This window comes from Aulostomus chinensis, chromosome 11 (assembly GCF_037954235.1).
Source record: "Aulostomus chinensis isolate RoL2024-O1b breed Wild chromosome 11, RoL_Achi_v1.0, whole genome shotgun sequence".
Classification (NCBI taxonomy): Eukaryota; Metazoa; Chordata; class Actinopteri; order Syngnathiformes; family Aulostomidae; genus Aulostomus; species Aulostomus chinensis.
Genome location: NC_141330.1, coordinates 7,647,316 through 7,668,991, shown reverse-complemented (window position 1 = coordinate 7,668,991; position 21,676 = coordinate 7,647,316). Strand labels below are relative to the sequence as shown.

General features: G+C 43.2%; 3 protein-coding genes and 1 long non-coding RNA gene across 4 annotated transcripts in view; 1 reads left to right on the top strand and 3 right to left on the bottom strand.

Moving 5' to 3' along the window:
- The window catches only part of LOC147253059 (forkhead box protein O6-like), a 33,964-nt gene extending 30,108 nt beyond the window's left edge, over window positions 1-3,856 (bottom strand). The window contains exon 1 of the mRNA XM_086218052.1: window positions 2,365-3,856. Coding sequence (XP_086074178.1) covers window positions 2,365-2,853 — 489 coding nt within the window. The 5' untranslated portion in view covers window positions 2,854-3,856. The remainder of the gene's footprint in view (window positions 1-2,364) is intronic.
- A 4,931-nt stretch (window positions 3,857-8,787) lies between these two features.
- Window positions 8,788-11,188, bottom strand: med18 (mediator of RNA polymerase II transcription, subunit 18 homolog (yeast)). Its single transcript, XM_086217123.1, has 3 exons — window positions 10,841-11,188; window positions 10,585-10,683; window positions 8,788-9,557 (listed from the first exon to the last, which is right to left on the bottom strand). Exons 2-3 carry the CDS (start codon window positions 10,655-10,657, stop codon window positions 9,001-9,003), a joined length of 630 nt encoding a protein of 209 aa, XP_086073249.1. The 5' UTR covers window positions 10,658-10,683; window positions 10,841-11,188; the 3' UTR covers window positions 8,788-9,000.
- An 807-nt stretch (window positions 11,189-11,995) lies between these two features.
- Window positions 11,996-13,443, bottom strand: LOC147253057 (uncharacterized). Its single transcript, XR_015118404.1, has 6 exons — window positions 13,112-13,443; window positions 12,782-13,045; window positions 12,481-12,705; window positions 12,308-12,400; window positions 12,162-12,196; window positions 11,996-12,067 (listed from the first exon to the last, which is right to left on the bottom strand). It is a non-coding gene; the product is annotated as an uncharacterized LOC147253057 (long non-coding RNA).
- Window positions 13,444-14,700: 1,257 nt separating this feature from the next.
- cyp4t8 (cytochrome P450, family 4, subfamily T, polypeptide 8) lies at window positions 14,701-21,432 on the top strand. The gene is made up of 12 exons (XM_086218050.1): window positions 14,701-14,943; window positions 15,173-15,317; window positions 16,049-16,093; window positions 16,224-16,351; window positions 16,434-16,558; window positions 16,655-16,809; window positions 16,888-16,994; window positions 18,250-18,440; window positions 18,530-18,663; window positions 19,252-19,316; window positions 19,478-19,560; window positions 20,782-21,432. The coding sequence occupies exons 1-12, from the start codon at window positions 14,755-14,757 to the stop codon at window positions 20,951-20,953; spliced, it is 1,539 nt and encodes a 512-aa protein (XP_086074176.1). The 5' UTR covers window positions 14,701-14,754; the 3' UTR covers window positions 20,954-21,432.
- The last annotated feature ends 244 nt before the right edge of the window (window positions 21,433-21,676 follow it).

Genomic DNA, 21,676 nt, shown 5'->3' with positions numbered 1-21,676 from the left:
ATAATGCAGCCTTCCTAGAAGTCAGAAGCCATTAAAAGGAGCTTAAAGGTACTGTCTAGGGGTGCTCATTGTCTAACACTCTATTAAAGGCTGCATCACACTCTTTCTAATATGGGCAGAGCAGCACACAATCTGCTTTTGAGGATTATTTCCCTAGAACCACCATGTGTGATCCAGGTTCGATAAACGGTCTCAAGAGGTGCCTTCACTTTCAGTTGGATATCCCTGCTCACCCCCACCACCGCCGCCCACAACCCCCTCCCCTCCAGCCTGCCAGCCTCCTACGCAAACAGCCGAGCTATATCACTTAATTTCATTTCATTTCATCAGCAGCTTAACAACAATTACTCCTTTAAAAAAAAAAAAAATCCCTTCGACAACAGAAAGACATCAAATACGTTGCTCATGGACATTGAGATGATGATACGAGTCATGTTTTCAAACACGCAAATGCTGCTGTCAAATATAATTGCCTGAAATGATGATAAAATTACACGCATGAGAGCTGATCTGATTCTACACTTATGTGTCCGGGTTTGCGGACCGAATCTGAACATGTGACTTAATGCTACCTTGTCAAACTTGCTTGATTTTACACACAATCCAACATGTAATCCCTCATTATACCATCTGTTTTATGTGCCCATGCCCTTTTTATTACAAGACTGTCTCTGTCAAAAAAAAAAGCTAAAGTTTGCAAAAAAAATCTATATTTATGGACCTTCTGTCACGCTCCTTAATATATTAAGAGGCTTTCATTATGCATTCAAAACACTTCTACTTCAACTGGGATTCTTATAAATGAGCAAAGTTTACTAAAAAGTTGTAAACATTGATTGCAGGAGCCAAAGTAGGCAGTTGCATCAGAAATTCTACTGTACATAATGCGCATGCAGCAGAGTGATAATATTCCCATTTGCTGTTTGCTCGGTTCCTCTACCTAACATGTGACTCCTGAGTGTGTGTTTACATGGCCAGTCTGTCTCTGAGTAAAACCAGGTCAAGCCCTGTTCTTTACATGATGGCTGCATGCTTTAACTGACTTACCTAATCCCCCATCATTACCTGGAGCAGGCCCCGTGTCTCGTCTGTGGCCTGAAATGGCCCAAGACCTGCCAGTGTCAAACCCCCTAATTTGCAGTTTCATAAATAGCAGACTGAGATGTTGCTAAAGATAACGTGGCTTTGTGGTTGAAGAAGTAACCCTCTTGGTTGGAGTGCAGGCGGGCTACCTGGAGACGTGCCTTAGCAGAGTTCACTTTAATGGGACAGGATTAAGGTGTCAGTCAGGTGCTTGGTATTGACACGGAGGCCAACTCCAAGCAGAGTTTATGCTATGCAAAAGTAACACAACAAGTTTGGACAGAAGATTGATTGCTCATGACTGTGGTATCTGATCAAATATGATTTCGTAAACAACACGCCTTGATAGTCCCCAGTATGAGGTCACAACTCTATAATTGTTCCTGTTAGAGAATAAATATAGCGTTTGATTGTACGCTCAAGAATGGGCTTACAGAAGGAGGGAGATGTGACCCATCAGTGTGACGTCTCTAAATCCTGTTTAGAAGTGAAAGATATGCAAGAAACCCATCCGCCAACACAGGAACTAGATTCTACAGACTGACAATGCACCCACAAAGACACAACATGCAATACATATTCATCCAGTCATATGGAAATGTCACATCTGCGTCTCAGCCCGGAAAGGTGAATGAACTTCCTGTCCTGTCCTCTGTCCTCAAATAGCCAATAATAAATAGAAACAAGATGAGACAGAGAGCAGAGACTGATAACACGGGCATATGTCCAGAAGGTTATTCTAGGCTCTCAGCCAGACAAGGCAGCGGTGGTGGATTGTGGTCAGTCGTGAGCTCCCCTGTTGAATATTTACACTGTGGACAGCTGACCTGTGATCTCACAAGTGTCACACTGTTAAAAAAAGAAAAAGAAAAAAAGGAGTAGAGAGCAATATGTCGTAGCTGCTAGAATGAAATCACTTTCTTTTGTTAATCTGTCACATTCCCCAGCAGCAGATTATGGATATAAATCATTAACCACCCTGTTTCTGCCTCCACTGAGAGGATTTCATGCACTACTACGAGCTGGGTTACACACAGTGGCTCCACTTCAGTCTATGACATCCTCCCATCAATGATCTATTAGGGTGACTGACGGCAGTAATGAACTAAGACAAGATCACGCACGGCACCGCTCGTGCGTAACCGACACGGAATCCCACGGTGACATGGCACAAGAGGTGAAAATAGTGGTGACTAATACTCATATTTTCAGCTCACACTCCCGATGATTAACGACCACATCACACTGGCCTTTTTGTGTGTGCGTGTGTGTGTCGCTTACCTTCCAGCCAGCTGAGCTGTTACTGTCGCCCTTATCCTTGAAATAGGGCACATAACGGACCATCCAGTCGTATATCTGTGACAGCGTGAGTCTCTTCTCCGGGGTGCTCTCAATGGCGCGGGTAATGAGATCCGCGTAGGACTGGTTCCCCCATGCGTTCCGCCGTGAAGACTTGGCTTTGCGCAGCGGTCCGGTCACATCGAGCGCCGCGCCAGCCAGGCATGGGTGCGTCGCGCCTGTGGGTGCTGGGGCGCCGGCTGGATGTTTGAGCTCCCCCGGCGTTCCGCCCACGAGTCCGGCTCTACAAGCCGGAACGTCCTCCGGTTCTACCTTGATGTTGGCCAGTGGAAGCCCCCCACTGACCTCGTGTCCACCGGGGAAATCCTCCGGGCAAGGTAGCGGCCAGGTGCACGAGCGAGGCCGGCTTTGCGGCTCGAAATCCGAATCAACCTGATGAACGTCTAATTCGTCGTCCTCCATCATCAACATTTACCCTTCAGTTTGAAACGGAACAAATCAAAGCAGGAGCAAGGGAGGGGAAATACATCCACGATCCCTTTCACGCTGAAAAATTCGCCTTGTGGTTAATATTAAACTTACAGTCTTCAATCAATGACGAGAATCTCAACGGAGTAGGAAGATCATGGTGGATGAAAAGCACGATCACAGCACCGCGTGTAAAGATAAGAGAAGTAATAAAAGTAATAGTAATTTGTCGTCCATTTTACCTGAAGTAAAATATCATTAAACGGCTCTTAGTTAGCAGTCCACATCACCTCCAGACAGTCATCACAAACGCGTGTGAGCGCCAGTCACAGGAGCTCCTCCATCCAGCAGCGGCAGCAGCAACAGATGATATCTCAGATAAGGAGCGTATGTGTGCAAAGCAACCGTCGATAAATCCTCCAGAAGACAACAGGAGGAATGTGGGGTGGGGGGGGGGGGGTGAGGGGGTGGTGATGGTGGTGGAGGGGGGGGGGGGGAGAAGGAAAGGGAAAAAAAAATCACCAGGGCTGAGTAGAGAGCATCCACTGAGGCGATAATGCGTGATTACCGTGAATTATTAAATCTTCCAGTCTGCGCGGATTAAACTGGCAGCGGCACATTCAAGTCAATTCAGCCTGAGCAGCGCACAACTGTCTGCGATTATAATGAAGAGGCGTGCGCATGTGACGAATCAATAAATCCCCAGTCTGAGAATTTAAAAAAAAAAAAGAAAAAAAAAGAGAGTTCAGCAATCAAAATCTCGTATCCACTTGCCAGGTTGATAAAATTCGCCTTTATCGCGCCTCCTCTCTCTCCCTCTCTCTATCCCCTTTGCCTTCCCTCGCTCTCAGATCCCACACATGTTCTCATTTGCTTACAACTCGTTCCGTCGACGTGAACCGAGGATGACGCGCCGGCGCTGTAGTGGAGATGCTGCCAATTGGAGTGCGCTCACGAAATCAATACCCTCTGAACATGATTACAGCGAAATCCCGAACTCCATCTCCTCCACACACACACACACACACACACACACACACACACTCTTTTTCTCTCTCTCTCTCTCTCTCTTAACCCTGTCGGTTATGAACGGAGACCCCAAATTCAAAACTCTGCATAATGTTCTTCCTGGCGCAGCGTCACACGGCGCTTTGTGTGCCAGACTCCACGCCCAACCGCGATTAAATGAAACAACAACAACAAAAGTCCCATGCACAATTTTACACGGGCTTCTCCTTTAAAAAGAAACATAATGTGACCGGGTTTTGTGCGTAAGGCGCCGTGTGCAGTGGCCAAATGCCCTCCAAGGGGACTCACAGGAGGTTTCACCTGATTATTTGCGGGCTATACCTCAGTGAGTGTGATTTTCTATGCCGATTAGTCAGATTTAGTTCAGATTAAAAGAGATTAGGTAACCCTAGATTTTAATCCAGGAGGAGTGAGGTGAAATGGGGCTTTTCAGAAGCCAGTATATATCTATATCTATCTATATCTATATATATATAGATATATAGATATATATATATCTATATATATATATAGAGAGAGAGAGAGAGAGAGAGAGAGAGAGAGAGAGAGAGAGAGAGAGAGAGAGAGAGAGAGATCTAAATTATAAAAGGGGTCCACTATACAGTCCAGTCAAAGTTAGGAAGCAAAAATAAAACCCTTGACAAGAGAGAGCAGAGATGGTCTGGCAGACACAGCCGTCAGACGTGTGTAATTCTGCTTCAGTGACCGAGGGGGGATTCCTCCCCTCCACCCCACCACCACCACCACTTCCTCCTCCTCCTCCTCTTCAGACCTGACAGCTATAGGCGGGTACAGTCACAGGTGCTCCATTCTCATTGGCTCTTTATCCTCTTTATAAATAAAATGCCTTCAGAGCCTCACACAAGTTTCACCTTTATTCATCCTGAAAAGATTTGCTGACCTCAGAGCCCATTTTACAGTCTGCTTCACTTTATATGCAACATTCACACCTGTTATGCTGGGAGATTATTACTTATTCATGGGCATTTTACAGGCAGCTCTACTTATACAGACTCACATGCAGCAGCAGCTACAATTTCTGATGTTTAGGCAGCAGTTCCATGTGAGCGTTGTAATTGCCCGTAGGTAATCAGTGTGACCTGAAGGGGGCATGTCAGTGTGAATGCACTAACAGCTGGGATTTCAAATGCAGAGAGAAGTTCACCTTAGTTCACCTACGCTGACTGGCTGGCGTCACATTTTTTGGAGTGACTGAAAAGACTTTATGAGCGGCATCAAAACAAGCTCCTGTACAGCACAGTGGCTAAAACTGTCACCCCGCCCTCTTCGTGCAAAGCATGCACAGACTGTACTTAAAAGTTGCACAACATAGTGTAGACTCAGACATGCCTGATGTTGAGAAATCTGTGTCCAAAACACAGGAGGATGCGTCACTGTGACTTAATGCTGAAATTCAATGGAATCAAATTGCGACTGCTTTGTTTTTGATGTAGTTGATTTATATGCTTTTTCATAATCTCCGGATCACTTCAATATGTTCCAGGGAGTCGAACCAGCACTGGAGACAGCTGCACAAGGTGCTACTTGTGATTCCTGTTCAGACTTGAGGTTACATAATGATTACACATTAAGTGAGGGAGTAGAGTCAGACTCACAGAGAGGAGGAAGACCCACGCAGTGCGAGTTTAAAAGCTTCATATGTGCTAAGTCGCTTCCAGGCTGACAGGCTGTCCCCATACCAGACATTCCAGAGGCAGTGTGGCTGGCTGCAGGCTCTGTGTGGCTGATCCTGGAACAGCATGTTCTGCACAGCGGTAATCACCTCAGCCAGCCACAAGCAAGGCAGAGTACCACGGCAACAAGGCAGAGCTTTGTGCCTGTCAATTTGCACCCCGAAAAAAGTGCTCAGATATTTCATTCCCATTCCCCCACCCCTCCATTTCTTCCAGGCTCATCCTCGACCCTCTCAGCCTCATGAGGTTGTGTAATGCATCTCTCATCCTGTCCAGTGAGATTAGGGTAAAAAAGGAAGCCAGAGAAGCCACAAGACCACCCTTGGGAGATTGATGTGTGTCTGGGAAAACACCTCTCCTGGTTTTCTCTCCCTCTCAGCTTCTCTCCAAGAAGCATATGGACTCCCAATGACACAGGAAGGAGAGGGCTCAAATCCAGCTATTGGGAGCCTTCCTGAGTAGGCGAAGCTGTATTTGACCCCATCGTGGCACTGGCCCAAAGTAGGCTGACTTATAGACTTCCTGCCCTGAGTAAAAGCCAGCTTTGTGTGGCATCCATGCTGCCAACAAGGAATATTTTGCTGAGAGAGAGCAAAGACAATGGGTGCCAAGAGTTCTAATTAGACCGTGTTGCGAAATGGAAAGTATAAGGCATGTGCAGGTAATGGCTTCTCTCCCCATTTCTGGGGTCTAAAAAATGTGATTAATTAACACTATTCGCCTTAGCCAATTAATTATATTTAAAGACTTTAAGACCGTTAACAACTAAATGAGCCAAAGAGGACAATCAGGGTGCACACTTCTCATACCCAAATGCACACCTCGCTTAATTATATAAAGCAATAAACTAATTAAACCAGAGATGTCAGATGGTGAATCTGTGCACTTTAAATCATAATGGTTATTATTTCAAAAGTGTGCACAGAATAATTTAGAAAATAATGAATAAGGACAAATGTTGTTGTTTTTTTCTCTCAATGGTGAGGATGCAGGGCTTTTCCTTGTTTTTTTAAACATTGCCAACTCAACATGCAGACTTTGTGGGCCGCTGAATGGGAGTAAAATGCAATTTGATGAACTCAAATTGCAACTGTTTAAAATGCTTTAATAAATTGAAAAGACTAAACAGACTGAAGAATACTTACCTCTTGTTTGTTCCAGTCCTGCCATGGGGGTTCAGCTTGCAAAAAATTCTGATGAAAGCCATGTCTACAATCATTTAACCACTTGAAAACAAAAATATTAAAATAATATCACGATGAGAAGTTTCATGATCAGTCCCACACTAAGGCCAGTGTGCCCTTCCACGTCCAAGGAAACACATACAGTAGCATGATGTATGAAGATATCAGCATGTACAGTATGTGCCGGGAGAGGGTGGTACTCTCGTCTCCCTTTCGTCAAATAAAGCATGCATCATATCATATTGCCTCTGGCAATGAGTTAAACCCCTCACTTGTGCAAGTCAGTGGTTGGCTGCATCCACAATAGCCGAGTAGGCCTGATGCCAAGACACTGATTAGCCTAGCTATGCCTCTGCTCTCCAGGCAATGTGGAGTGGAGGTGCAGTGGGAGTCCAGCTCATCACTGCAGAGCACTGTGCTAAACTCAAGTTTAAGTGGAACAAAGCCAGAAAACTGTAGAGTATCCATGCTGGACGTATAAAGCCTTGGGCAAGGAGGCATCTGCCTCTGTAATACATAATTCACTCAGAGCTGTAACATCATGCTTTAGTCCCTCTGCTTGTTGGAACATAACACGGTAGGGCTGCTCCATAACCGCAAAAATCCTTATGATCGTTTTGGCGAATATTTACATCATTGTGACTCACTGACTTTGTTCGTTGTTATTCGTCTCACTCCTTCAATCCAGCGTTCCAAACACCTGAATCAGTATTTATATTTGTTGACGGACAAATGAGTTTCCTATTCACCGTATGGAGTGTTTGTCACCATGCAAAAGCATCGTTGTGAATGGGACACAATAGCTGTAGTCCTGGATGTTGCTTCACCGACACTGAAAGCCCGAGGTCACTAAAGCAGTCTGTGTCTGATAAACAGTCTCATCTAGCGCTCAATGTAAGCACAAATATTTGCATTACATCATGAAAATGTATAAAACGCACACAGAGGGTGATTTCTCAAGGTGCACTGAGTGTATGTGGAAGTAAAGTCGCCTCACCTTTCCACCTGAGCGAGCTTGTCCCCATCACCTGTGATATACAGGTAGGTCAACATGTAGAGACAGCCTTCAGCCCTCCAGTTCTCCCTTCAGACATGCACACGGTCACTTTCCATCGCAAGCCCTGCAAATGCATCCTCCTGGAGGGATATTATTAGACACACTCATGTCTTATTGCCCACATTATTATCACAACAGACAGGATGTGCATTAGTTACTTTGGTCTGCACAGAAGCTTGGCCATATTGTTGACACACTGGCATACAGGCCATTTTGATATTCAGCGAGTACGAGGGAAGAACCTGAGGCAACTGTAGTGCTTTCATGTGTAATAGTCCCAGCTCAAGTTCCCATGAAAGAGGCACTAATGGGTTAACAGTAGAAATGAGAGGGGAAGAGAGGGGAAAATCAATGCTTTTGTTGAGGGGAAGAAAGAAAGGCTTTCACAGGTCTATGTATCATTAAGCAATTGAGAAAGCTAATTAGAGTGGGGGGTTTGGGGGGGATGCAGATCTCACAGCTAATTATTTCCATGGCAACCACATCTCCTGTAGATGATCAGAGGTAGAGATTCAGCTGGCTCCAATCAGATGGACAGTAACAAGAAGCACGAGAGTGACCCCTAGTGGGATAAAACGTGCACGTTCATTGAAAAACTACACCAGCAACTACCAGATGAAAAGTACTTTCCTAACTTTAAATAAGGGTTGCATAAGTTGGAAGAAATGAAAAAGCAGCATATTTCACACTATGGGATTCTTTTTTTTCCGAGCTGTTAATCATAACTTGACTCTAAACGCAACCTGCTCGGAGCATAGAATGTCTGGTTCAACATGGTCAATGGAGAGGCTGATTATCAGACGGACGCCCCACCTCCTGAGGTGTTCCTGCTTCACCTGACAGCACCATTTCTACCTTCTTTTCCTTCCTGACATGATGCTGTTGCTCCGTGAACACGCAGCACTCCCTTTATGCACAGAAGCTGATTTTTGTTGCGAGAGACACTTGTAAAACTGAAAAAAAAAAACAGACAAAACTTCTATTGACTGATCAAACGTTGTAATATCTTGGGTCAAATCAACAATTTCCAGCTCAACAAACTGGAACAAACTGAACAGGCAAGTAACTTAAGGGAAAGCTGTGTTGTATTTCATTTCACAAGTACTTGGACAAAAACAATAAAACAAAACAAAAGATGTGATGTGTCCAGGTTAGTCGTAGAGTTCTAGATCCTCTATATGGTGTCTCAATGTCTCTGTTTGCTGGGGTCGATCTTTTCTAGGTGAACCAGAGGTTTGAGTTGCTCCGCAAAGCTCCGCATGTCTTCTGACACAGTATCCTGGCCAGCGGGCGCCAACACGCTCAGCTCCACCAAGTAGGAGAGCGACAGACGTTCTGTGTTGTCGGTGTTCCCAGGTACCAGGATGCGCGACAGCTTGCTAACGACTACTTTCATCGCACCTTTACGGAATATATGCCCATTGGACACAAACTCATGGTCCATGCGAAAGCCCATTTCATTGAGGAACTCTGGCAAGCTGTGAGAGGCAGCCACATCCACGCAGTTGCGCACCAAGGCGTGACGACTCTTGTCTCCCACTTCAGGCTGGCCCAGGTAGCGTAGATGCCACGGTGCGGTGGGGTGGGAGAGAGAGCGCCGGGCACGGAGAATGAAAGGGTTGCCTTGTTGGCCCTTCAGAAGATAAACCAGTTCATGATCGGTAAAAGACTCAGGTTCCATGTTGTCACACAGACCTCGGAGGCGATGCAAGAGGCTTTCCAGAGCCTGGTCTAAAACACTCCCTGAATTGAAAAAGAGTAGACAAAAAACATGAATAATACAATGTGGTGCTAGGATGCAGGAAAGAATTTATTTATGTCTTCATGTTTTGTTTTTAAAATCTCTCCTCACCATCTTAAGGGGAAGCTTACTGCTGGTTGCTAGTTTGTATTCTAGCTGGTTCTGGTTGCAGCGGTCAAGTAATATTGCTTTAGGTGGACTATTTCCTCGCTCACACTGGTGAACACGCATGCACTTTAAGGAAGATATTTGGAACAACGTAACAGGAGGCAAAAAACAGAGGCATTTCATCTTGAAAATAAGGTTTAAGACTCCTCCAACAGACTTCCAGAAAAGGAACTGTAATCACCGATAGCAAGAACAACCCATTTTGCCATTCGATCACTGACAACATCAGAGCCATCCACAGCATTGCATAGTTGAGAACACATGAGTTATTGGACTTAGAAACTATACTTACAGTACCTTAAAGCACATAATATGCTGCCTGCGTAGTTAAGATATTAAGTTATTGCATCACTTAGTGCACCACAGCCACTACAAATTGTATTGCTGAGTCCTTGCTTGTGTGCTCTATGCAGGAAAATATGCTGCACGAATACGTTAGCTTAGCAAAACACTGCAAGCACGTCATGCTGCACCCACAAGGTAGATAGACATTAAAAGAAGGAAAATGAAAAGAAAGAATGAAGAATGAAGAAAAGAAAGATAATGGTGTACTACTACATTTCAAGTTAAGAGGAAAAAACAACAGACATTTTTTAGAAAGGTGTTGTGCAAACAGAAGAGATTAAATGTGACTTTTTAAACTCCTTGAACTCTCCTGAGAGGATGGAACATCTTTCTCCAAAAGAGGACTTGGTGTTTTGATGCAAAAACCACATCATGCGTTGATATCATTTTCATACTCCTCAAAACAGCACAGCCCCTTGAGAGTGTCTGAAATGATTTACTCAAGAGTTTTCTTTTACTTTGTTACCTGTTTGTATGTGCCTACTTCTGTCCCCGAGTGTCAATGATGAAACTCACCTTGCAACAGGTACTCCATCATATTGATGGTTCCGCCGGTGACGGGCATCACAGTGACGGGAGGAGCCTCCATCTCTCTTCACGCTTGTTCTTGTTTGTCTGAGGGAGGGTAACATTTGTTGTAATAACGGTCGACTTTAAGCTTCTGTGTTTGACTAAAATGTTTCACTTAACGCGACGTGTTCATGCGTAACCTAGGTTAGCTTAATAAAGCCAATTGTCTCGGTTCGTTTCCGTGCTAAATTCCCTGCGTTACCTGAGAAAACTTCAACCACCAAGCACAGAAGGTGGTTAGTTGAGGGAAACTGTGTGTATGTTGGATGTGTTCGTCCTCTCCGCAGGAAACACCGAGGATTCTGTGGCCCCCACACGTCTGTTCATTCAACGGATGGCGATTACTGTTAGCCACAAGACGAGCTAGCGGCTAGCTAATCGAAACCACCAACTTATCCAGCGCAATATCCGATGTATTTTTTTTAATTAATACAAAAACTGTCTCTGTTTTCATCCTTAATGGGCTGGGTGTAGTTAATTGTCCTTCTGCTGCGGCTGCTACTGCAACTGCCACTTCTTCTTCGTCTTCTTCTGCTGCAGCTTCTTCTTCTCGTTCTTTTGGGTTTATTGGCGGTTTACATGCGCATTACCGCCATCTACTGGACCGTGGCGTGCTGAACCGTCAGACAAAGCGAAACGAAAACTACCTTCTCTATTGTTCCTGTTTCTTGAAAGTTCATTCATTCATTTCTTTCTATTCAGGATCGCGGGGGGCTGAAGCCTATCCCAGCGGCCCTGGGTGAGAGGCGGGGTTCACCCTGGACAGGTAGCCAGTCTATCGCAGGGCCACCATACAGAGACAATCAACCATTCACACTCACACCTACAGTCAATTTAGAGAACCCCCAAATTGTATGTCTTTGGACTGTCGGAGGAAGCTGGAGTACCAGAGAGTACCCAAGCAGGCACGGGGAGAGAGAACATGCCAACTCCGCACAGAAAGATCCCATGCCCGAGCCGGGACTCGAACCCAAAACCTTCTTGCAGTGAGGCCACAGTGCTGACCACTACACCACCGTGCAGCCCATTTCTTGAAAGTAATTGATGAAAATATTATGTACTTAAGATCGTACTCCTGTAATTTGTATTTTTAATCACTTGATACTGATATTAATTCCCTCCTTTCTTTATCCATATAGAGAAAGTGTTATACAAATAGAGCAAGTTTACCACCAGCAATTTACACTTTTACTGCAATCCTTACTCTCAAAAAATACCTATCAAAATTAATCCAATGCTTCAAATATCTTTAAATGCAATGCAACAAATCATTCTTTACTCAACTGTTACTTTTAATAAATGACACACCTTTTTTCTATGTTTTCATTTCACTATACACACATTCATTTTCGTCTCCATCATTGCCATGTCTTTTACCATCCCACTGGATGGTAACAGATGAATAAATCACATCAGAATTGTCTTCATCCTGCAGGGACAAGAAAAAAAAATATTTTTAATAGTTTGACCCAAATTGTTAGCTCACTGTTGTTCTATTGGCAGCATACTCATCTCACACATACCCTGTCAGAACATGAGCAGCGTCCATTACAAACACCTTTAGAGACACAGAAGAAGGAAAATGTTGCTCAATCTGTCTCAAAGCAACAAACCACCACAGAAGCAAGAAACAGGAAGTTTAGATCAAACAAACACCTGCATATCTTACCGGCCCACAGTCTTGATCTGAGGTTCCAGAACAACGCAACAAAAGTAAAACACACAATGGCTGCTGTAAATCCATAAATATACGCCATTGTATCTGTAAAACCAATAACATATTCACCAATTTTCTTTAGATTCAGGACACAGATCTTCATGTGAGATAGAGTAAAGACCTACCTGTTGTTTTGTTTGATGCATTTGATGGTGTATTGTTGCTGTCAACCGTACTGTTCCCATCGGACATCTGCTTTGCCCGGCAGTGCAAAGACCCACCTGGATTCACGTGCACTGATATATTCATCGTGTCTGTCTCCATATTTGGTGTGCTGTTTGGTTTGATGGTATCGGGGTCAACATCACAAGTCACAGCACAAGAAACAGAGGAATTCTGATGATGGTGGACTGAAATTCAGCAAAACAAAAAGTCTCAGTTTTGCCATTGACTATTGATGTAACTTACATAACTCTGTTTTCTCACCTGTGACCACACACAAGATGATAGTAAGTAGCTTCTGTGAGTGTCCAGCACATTTACTCATCCAACAAGTGTATTTCCCGGCATGTGCTCTTTCGACATTTGAAATATGTAAAGATTTGTTTGAGGACACAATTTCTGGTCCTTGTATGGAGCTGAGAGTCATATTTCCTTGAAATCTCCATGTTGTAAATTCACCTGGGCACGCATCTGTAAAACTGCTGCCTGCAGTAACATAAGCAGCTCTCAGAGCTTGGCTCAGAATTTCTGGTGAGAGAAGAGAATTATTTCAGTTTCAAGAGGAGAAATAATGACAACTACAATCAGTCTCACCTTTCTGCACTCTCACGGGGGTATTATTCTTGCGCTTGTTTTGATAAGAACTCTCACACGAGTAAAGGCCGCCCAGATCTTCTGTGAATCGATGTATCATCAAGGAGCCATTCGGAGCAACACCGACTTTATCCCTCCAGAAGCTGTCATAGAATGGTAGTCCTCCCTCTCCTTGGTAAAAGATCTGGATATGTTCACCATGTTTGTCTTTCTGGTACAACCATTTGAAAGCGCTTGAATTTCCTCTTTCATATTGGCAAGGTATTACAGCAGAACATCCGAGTGGGAACTGAAAGACACCTGTTGCTGCCAAAATATTATTTTCTATTTAAAAAAAAAATTCCACAATTCAGAAAATGAAAAAATGAAATTATTTATAATTTATATAACGACCTATTATTTATAACGACCTAAAATGGCATATATTGTAATTTGTTTAATTTCTATTTTGCAGAACATATGTCAATAATTTAATCAGTTACTTACGGTTTCCTGAGGTGAAGAGGGACGAGTTTGAAATAATCAGAAGAAAAATAAACAGCATTGTAAGTTCTTTAAAGAAATAACGACCACGCTGGTGCGACAGAAACACCCTCTCTGCAGTTATTTTCTCTCATCACAGCGATGGCTGATGACTCAGAGGCTGTGGTCCACAAAAAACAGAGGAAATGAAAAGTATTTTTGAAAGGAGAAATGATAAGAATCAAATCTGAGTAACCATTTGATTTTTTTAACATATTTTACGTTATTTAATGTTTAATTCTTGACTTCAAACATGAGCTCATTTTTATTCTGTTATTTTGATTTTGGTGATATGCGGAAATTTGAATTGAAATTATGGCTAAAGAGAAGCGTGCCTTGTGTTTCCATCCATTTTCTTCCACTTATCGTGTTAAGGGTTGAGGGGGGGTGGAGCATATCCCAGCAGATAATTGAATAAACATTGGAAGTCTTACAACAACTTACATTCATACCATAGGGTCAATTTAGAGTATCTACTCATTTGGACATAGCATATGCAACGATACAATGCCGAGTAAGGATTCCGTGCTCAAGCCAGTACTTGAACCTGCAACCGTCTTGCTGTGAGACGACAGCGTTAACCACTGCACCACCGTGACGCGGTACCAGTTGAATACGAGGGTGATTGATAGTCTAAATTGACCGTAGGTGTTGTCTGTGGATGTGAATGGTTGTCTGTCTATATGTGTTGGCCCTGCGATGGACTGGTGACCTGTCCGCCTCTCACCTGAAGGCGGCTGGGATAGACTCAAGCCCCCCCCCCCCTCCCCCCTCCCGCGACCCTTAACAGAATAAGCGGTAGAAAATGGATGGACGAAATTTTAAAAAGTTAGGGGGGGGGGGGAGTCGTTCCACGCGCGTTTTACCAGTCGTTCCACGCGCGTTTTACCAGTCGTTCACTGCTTCCTCTTCTATCACACTAAACCTGAGATTTCCGTCAGGATTTGAAGTCATCATTTGATAGGCAGGGCTGCGTGGGCAGGAACGGTGAAGATGCTCCGCCCACTGTGCGGCCATCGACGCCTACGTCATATTTAAAGTTGTCCTTATTTTCCCTTCAGCGCTCATCAAGCGGGCTGCTGAGGACTTAAGTTTCCGCAGTCAGCGGAGGAGGCGCAGTCATGATCACTCAGGTTCTTACGCGGTTCAACTATTCCGGTTGGCACGTGCATCACTTGTTTGCGCTTCTCTGTCTCGTCGCGTTCGTCTACAAATTAACGCTCCTCTTCATCAGGAGAAGGAAGCTCTTAGGAAATATTGAACAATTTCCAGGACCACCGCCTCACTGGCTGTTTGGACATGTTAAGGAGGTAAGCAGCTGTGCGACATAACCATAAATAAAGGTTGCAAAATCTTTCGTGAGAAATTATAAGACATTTTTTAAGAGTGTTTACTCATGAACTCATGCACATCAATCATGTTACTTTACAGTGCGGAATTGCCGCACCTCCCTCCGCAGATGATGAGAGCGCTCCACCACGCTGGTGATTTATTTACAAAGACGGAGTGAAAATTCTTCTCCTGTATTTCATCTTTCAGTTCAAGCAAGACGGGACAGACCTGGACCTGGTGGTCAAACTCGGAGAACGCTACCCCAACGCCTTCCCCATCTGGTTCGGTCCCTTTGTGTCTTTCCTGAACATTCACCATCCAGATTATGCGAAAACTCTACTGACGTCAACAGGTGAGCGATTTTTGTTTTTGTTTTTTACGACAGCTTTACTGATGTGTGGTGCAGCCGATTTCTACCCATCGCAATCGTATCAGTATCGATATTGAGGTTCCAATATCAAAATTATGTATTTACAGAGCATTATTCATTAAAAAAATATATATATATGATCGGCGAGATTTACCATCTTTATTTGCTGTTGAGGTACTTCAGTGCACCAATTTTGGACCGGAAAATATGTTGTTGCTGTTTTTAACTGTATTTTCTTTAAAAAAAAAAATAAAAAAATAAGTATAAATGAACCTTAAAAATATGAAATATCTTTGCCACAATATTTGATAACTGCATTGGATGGATCATTCCAAAAAAAAAATAATATTGGCTGTTGTATCAATTTAATTAAGTTGTTTTTTTTAATCCAGCATCAGCCCCCGAAATCCAATTATCAGCTGAGATCTGTTCACGCCCATATTTGGAGTGATGTTTCAAGTTATTGCACTGCTTTTCATTATTTTGGAAGTAAAGTGGATTTTGAAACTCTCAATTGAAAATATATATATATATATATATTTTTTTTTTTTTTTCGGAGTGATATCGTGATATTTTATCACCCTCTGATATCAGTATTATTGGTCAGGCCCCATTCTGTACCTTCACACATCCTCTTTTAGTCCAGCATAACCAGTTTACCGCTTCTGCCTTGGATGTTGACACATTTCATTTACTTGTTTGTTAATTTACAGAGCCGAAAGATGATTTTGCATACAAGTTTATTGAAACTTGGATTGGTAAGAGACCCCTCCTCTCTCTCTCTCTCTCTCTCTCTCTCTCTCTCTCTCTCTCTCTCTCGCTCTCCAGCATGTTTATTATTATTAATCATTCTCTGCTCCATCACTCATTGCCTGCTTGTGTCTTCAGGGGAGGGTTTACTGACAACGAAAGGTCAAAAATGGTTTCGCCACAGGAGGCTCCTGACCCCAGGTTTCCATTATGATGTATTGAAACCGTACACAAAACGGATGTCTGATTCTGTTAAAACTATGTTGGTAAGCGCAGAATGTGGTGACGTTGTGGTGAGAACTCCCCTCGCTATCCCGCTGATGTGTCACATCTGTTCTCTATCTTCAGGACAAATGGCAAAGTTATGCAAACACCGGCGAGTCCTTTGAATTGTTTGAACACGTGAGCCTCATGACACTGGACACCATTTTAAAGTGCGCGTTCAGTTACAGCAGCAACTGTCAGACCGAGGGGTCAGTCCACACAGACATCCACAGACTCTGTCAATGTTCTGCGCTCTCATTAGTCCAACGTGACCGAGCAGTGTGTCTTAATTTTTGTCGTTTCAGTGGTACTAACAAATACATCAAGTCGGTGTACGAGCTCAGTAACCTGGTCAGCCTGCGCTTCAGGACCTTTCCGTACCACAATGACCTCATTTTCTACCTTAGCCCACATGGCTTCAAATACAGGAAGGCGTGCAAGGTTGCTCACAGTCACACAGGTAAGGCCGATGAAACGTATGTATGAAACAGAGCTTTGAACAAAAGTCTGCAATCCTCATCCATGTTGTGTTTTAAAGACAAAGTCATTCAAAAGAGAAAAGAAGCCCTGAAGGAAGAGAGGGAGCTGGAGAGCCTGCAGAAGAAGAGGAACCTGGACTTTCTGGACATCCTTCTGTGTGCCAGGGTTCGTTATCAAAACACCGAATGCCACCATGTGATACTCTGTACTATACATGACGACGTGATTCATCGGGAACGCCGTGAGAAAAATTTGTTCAAATCCCATATAAATGTCCACTTTAACTTTAGGATGAACTGAAAATATGTCAAAGGGTCAAAGATAAAGGTCACGGTGACCTCACTTAAGAGAGAGAGGCACAAAAACCACAATGTAGTCTTTCTAGTTTGTTGAACAAGTGATTTCTGGAAGTTTCAAAGTATATTCTGTCCTGACAGACTTTAAATGTGATGTGAAGTTTGGATTTATTTCAGTCAATTGAATCATGATGTAGCCCCTGAATATGGAAGTCTCCCTTCTGAGGAAGACCCGGAGACCTGAAGTAGTTAAAACACCACAAACCCAGCTGGAACAGGCCAGTGGCAGCTCAAAGTTGCATCACGTGCTTTGGACTTTGCCAGCGCTCTCGACTGTCCGTAAACCTAAACACACACACACATGCTGACTTGCATTTTATGAAACATAGTCCGTCTCTCTGTAGATGTTGAAGATTCACCAACCAGAACCATGCAAGTATTTATTTGAAGTCATAACAGGATTATGTAACAGTACGTGAGCAAGTAGCTGCACCTCTGACCCAGTGAGGTAAAAAGTAAACAGATGTACTGCATATGTGTTTCCATTACTGCCACTGTCGGGTGTATTTTTAGATACTTTATCAACCCAAGAGAGGAAATTAGGATGAGCAGTCAACTCACACACACACACACACACACACACACACACACACACACACACACACACACTCCAGAGCAGCTGCTGTGCTTCGGGGAGCATTTTCAGGTTTAATATCTTGTTCAAGGGCACCTCAACCATTAATGTTGAGGGAAGATCCGTTCCCTCACTCTGCTGGCCCACATTTGCCCAAAACAACAAACCAATTTGAGGTACTTCCTCTTTACCTGTTTTCTTTTCATGCCACCTCCTACTTCGACCATCTCACTACATTATATTGTTACCTGGTGGCATGTATTTGACAGCTTTATTTACTAGTAGTAATCTACTAGGAGTGCAAGAAGACGCTGTTTCCTGACGCAATGCCGTTCAGTTCAGAAGTTGGCTGGCTTGGTTATAGTGATTTTCAGGATATTTGTTTAGAAAAAGTGAAGGGAAAAAGTTAAACAAACGAGGGGAATCTTCTTTAACTGTACTACTAGACATAATAATGATGTTGCTATAAATTATTTGTCATCAATTCAAGGATGAGAAAAAGCAGGGGCTGTCCGATGAAGACGTACGAGCTGAAGTGGACACCTTCATGTTCGAGGGTCACGACACCACCGCCAGCGGCATCTCCTTCATCCTCTACTGTCTCGCCTGTCACCCGGAGCACCAGAAGCTCTGCAGGGAGGAGATCATTCAAGTCCTGGATGGGAAGGATGATGTGGACTGGTAGGCTGACGCGGTGCAACGCAGCAGTGGGTGTGGTCAAGTATTGGATAGATTATTGATTGTTACTATATCTGTCCTTTTTTTTTAAGGGAGGATCTGAGTAAAATTCCTTACACCACCATGTGCATCAAAGAATCTCTCCGTCTTTACCCACCTGTGCCTGGAATTTCCCGACAAACAACCAAGCCCATGACCTTTTTTGATGGGAGGAGTCTTCCAGAAGGTCGGTTGAGCGCTTTTGTTAAGTTCTTTTGCTGTTTCATACAAAGCAACTTTGAACCCATATCAGATAAAGATAAAATATTAACCTCCTGTATGCTGATTTGTTTTTTGCATAATGACACCTTGCACAATTCACTGTGAATATCAGTCTCTAATGAGTTGGTGCAGTGGTTTGCACTGTCACAGTGAGAAGGCTTGAATCCAGAGCGGCGTGAGCGTGGTTTCTTTCCGGGTACAAACATGGATGTAAACGTTCTGTGACTAATTTGCATCCATGTTTGTACTCAAACAACAACGAGGCGATCATTCGCATTTTTGTTTTTGCATTTCCCCTCAGCGTCTATGAAAAGTTGTACTCTCAGTTGACATTTCAAATAAAGTCCCGTGTGTTTGAAGAGGGATCAGTTGCACAGGATGTGTAAAGATGCAAATGCTGTCACGAGTATTTGCACTGATGCACCAGTACAAAGCTGCTGTGTGCTGCGTGAGTGATAAACAGTTTAACATATACAAATTTGGTCTGTTTGCAATCACACAGTTTCCAGGAAAAAAAACTTAAATATTTGCTTTTTTTTTTTTTTTTTTGTAGGTTCTCTAGTTGGGTTAAGTGTGTATGCGCTGCACAGGAATGCAACTGTCTGGGAAAACCCTGAGGTAAGAGACGGTGCAGTGGAAGTGGTAGAATCAAGTGTCCCTCTTGGCGGTTGAGCATGTCAGTTGATTAGTATCGATATTGGTAAAGCTGTGTGTGTCCTGGCGCCTGCTGGGTATATTTCTTTACTTATTACATGATTGTCTTTTTCTATCTTTTGTAGGTGTTCGATCCACTCCGTTTCCTACCAGAGAATGCATCCAGGAGGTCCCCGCTTGCCTTCGTACCCTTCTCTGCCGGTTCAAGGTTTGTCTCCACCTGATACCATGTGATTGTTCACTAGGAAGCAGGCGGGGAAGTTGTCTGGTTGCAGCTGCTCTCTGTCTACTCATTTACCTGACTGAAGCCTGCTGTTCATGGAGGTGTAACCTGGCACCTGGCAGCTTTTAACAAAACCAAAAGCTTAAGGTTTCATCAGGGACTTCAGAAAAGGAGGGGACCGAGTGAGCTCAGCCAAACAACTAAACCAGCAACTCCCTGGAATTCCAAGTCTTGAGTCTTTTCAGTTTGTGCAGGGCTGAAGAGAGGGAACGTCTACGACATTACAAAGTTGGGATCACCCTGCGTTTTTTTTTAGATATTATATTTTTACCTATTATGCACTTTGGCATTGTACTTGCAGTCAAAATACATGCCTTAATCACTGGAAATGTAAACGTATGCTTCAAAAATCGCTGTTCACTTTCCAGATTGGTTATGATGACAGTAAAACAGGTTATTTAAAGTTAGCAGTACTTTATTGGAATATTTGATTGTAAGTCACTCATACAGTTCACTTGTATAGTTGTTTGTGCTGATGTAAGTCGAGTTGGAGCTGAAAGGAGCCTGAATTACTTCTTATGTGTGTTAATACAGTTTAGGTGTCACGTAATTACTAAGTTAAATACAGTTTGGAGAAGAAATAACTGTAAATGTAGCAACTGTAACTTTTGTATTCCAGTAGAGTATTTGCTTCTCTTATCCTTTATTAATGGCAAATATATTCTTCGATACTCTTTAATTGCACCCCTAAATTTTTGATTTTATTTCGTCTCTGGAGGAAAAGGTCTTTTTTTTTTCTTCTTTTTTTTTTGATGAGTCATTTGGCTGCTATTTGGAGGGGGGAAAAAAGTCATCCGTTCATCCAACACGTCAGGGAGTCGTGAACCAAATCAGAACCAGGCTTACTTTTGCTCTGTGCTTGCAGCATTTGTACACATTTGTATTTTAGCTGCACAATTTTAGAAAATCGAGAGCTGGATTCATGTTACTTTTTCTTTCCAACTACTGACTCAGAAGTTCCCATAAAAGTGGGGAAATGCGACTGTTTAACGTGCTACGGTCTGTAGATGACATATTATTGGTAGGCTGAGCTAAATTATCAGGCGCTTTTTGTCATTCTGTTTTCAATTTGGTTGGAAAGGATGAAAAACTCCAGTATGTGCATACTTCTCATATCGTTTGTTCATTTTCTGTTTTCCTCTGAAGGAACTGCATCGGTCAGAACTTTGCCATGAATGAGATCAAAGTGGCGATCGCACTGACACTGAAGAGATACCAACTGATCGAGGACCCCGGTCAGAAACCCAAGATCATCGCCCGTCTGGTGCTTCGCTCTCTCAACGGCATCCACATTAGGATCAAGCCTTTGGATGCTTAAGTGTCCCGCTGGAAATCCGAGAAGTGCCTCATTCAGTAACAGAGTAATCACGTATATTGTAATGTATTACATATATATGTAGTATTTTCATGACTGGATGTATAACGTAATGAATTTCCTAACACAGTGTGTGTGTGTGTGTGTGTGTGTGTGTGTGTGTGTGTGTGTGTGTGTGTGTGATCTGCTGGAAGAGGTTTTTATCATTTCTTTTGAAGTCTTCTTGAAACCAGATTCTGACTGGTGTTACGTATTTGCACCATTAGTTCATGAGTCACATACGTGTGCAGAAGATATTTCCTTTGTAAATCCATCCTCGGATATATTTCAGGTTACACTCGGCTTATGTAAGTTTCATGATCTAGGTTGTAGCCTCTGATTGAGTGCTGTTAACTTGTACCGATGTTATTTTACCGTCATCTTTTACTGTTTTGTGATGTGAATGTTCTGCAAATACTTTCACTAAATATTAACAAAGTTTACTGCCATTGTGTGAAGAGTTGCGTTTGACAAGAGTAACTTATGCCATTTGAGCTCACTTGAACTGAGTCCAAAGTTCTCCTGAGACACTTGTTCAGGGTTCCAGTCTTTAGGAAATAATACACAACAGGATCAGCAGCCTGTCAGTTCTGCTCTCGGCCAGTACTGCAGTAGTACTCACATAAGCTGAACCAGAGGAACCACCGCTGTATCAATGGAGTAGAAGCGTCAAAGCAAGATGAAAAT

Excerpts from the sequence above, each read along its gene's own strand:
- med18 (XM_086217123.1), bottom strand. The coding sequence starts at position 10,657 with ATGGAGGCTCCTCCCGTCACTGTGATGCCCGTCACCGGCGGAACCATC. Across the intron at positions 9,558-10,584 it reads GATGGAGTACCTGTTGCAAG|GGAGTGTTTTAGACCAGGCT; the intron begins GTGAGTTTCATC and ends TTTTCAATTCAG.
- cyp4t8 (XM_086218050.1), top strand. The coding sequence starts at position 14,755 with ATGATCACTCAGGTTCTTACGCGGTTCAACTATTCCGGTTGGCACGTG. Across the intron at positions 16,810-16,887 it reads GGTTGCTCACAGTCACACAG|ACAAAGTCATTCAAAAGAGA; the intron begins GTAAGGCCGATG and ends TGTGTTTTAAAG. Across the intron at positions 19,317-19,477 it reads CTGTCTGGGAAAACCCTGAG|GTGTTCGATCCACTCCGTTT; the intron begins GTAAGAGACGGT and ends TATCTTTTGTAG.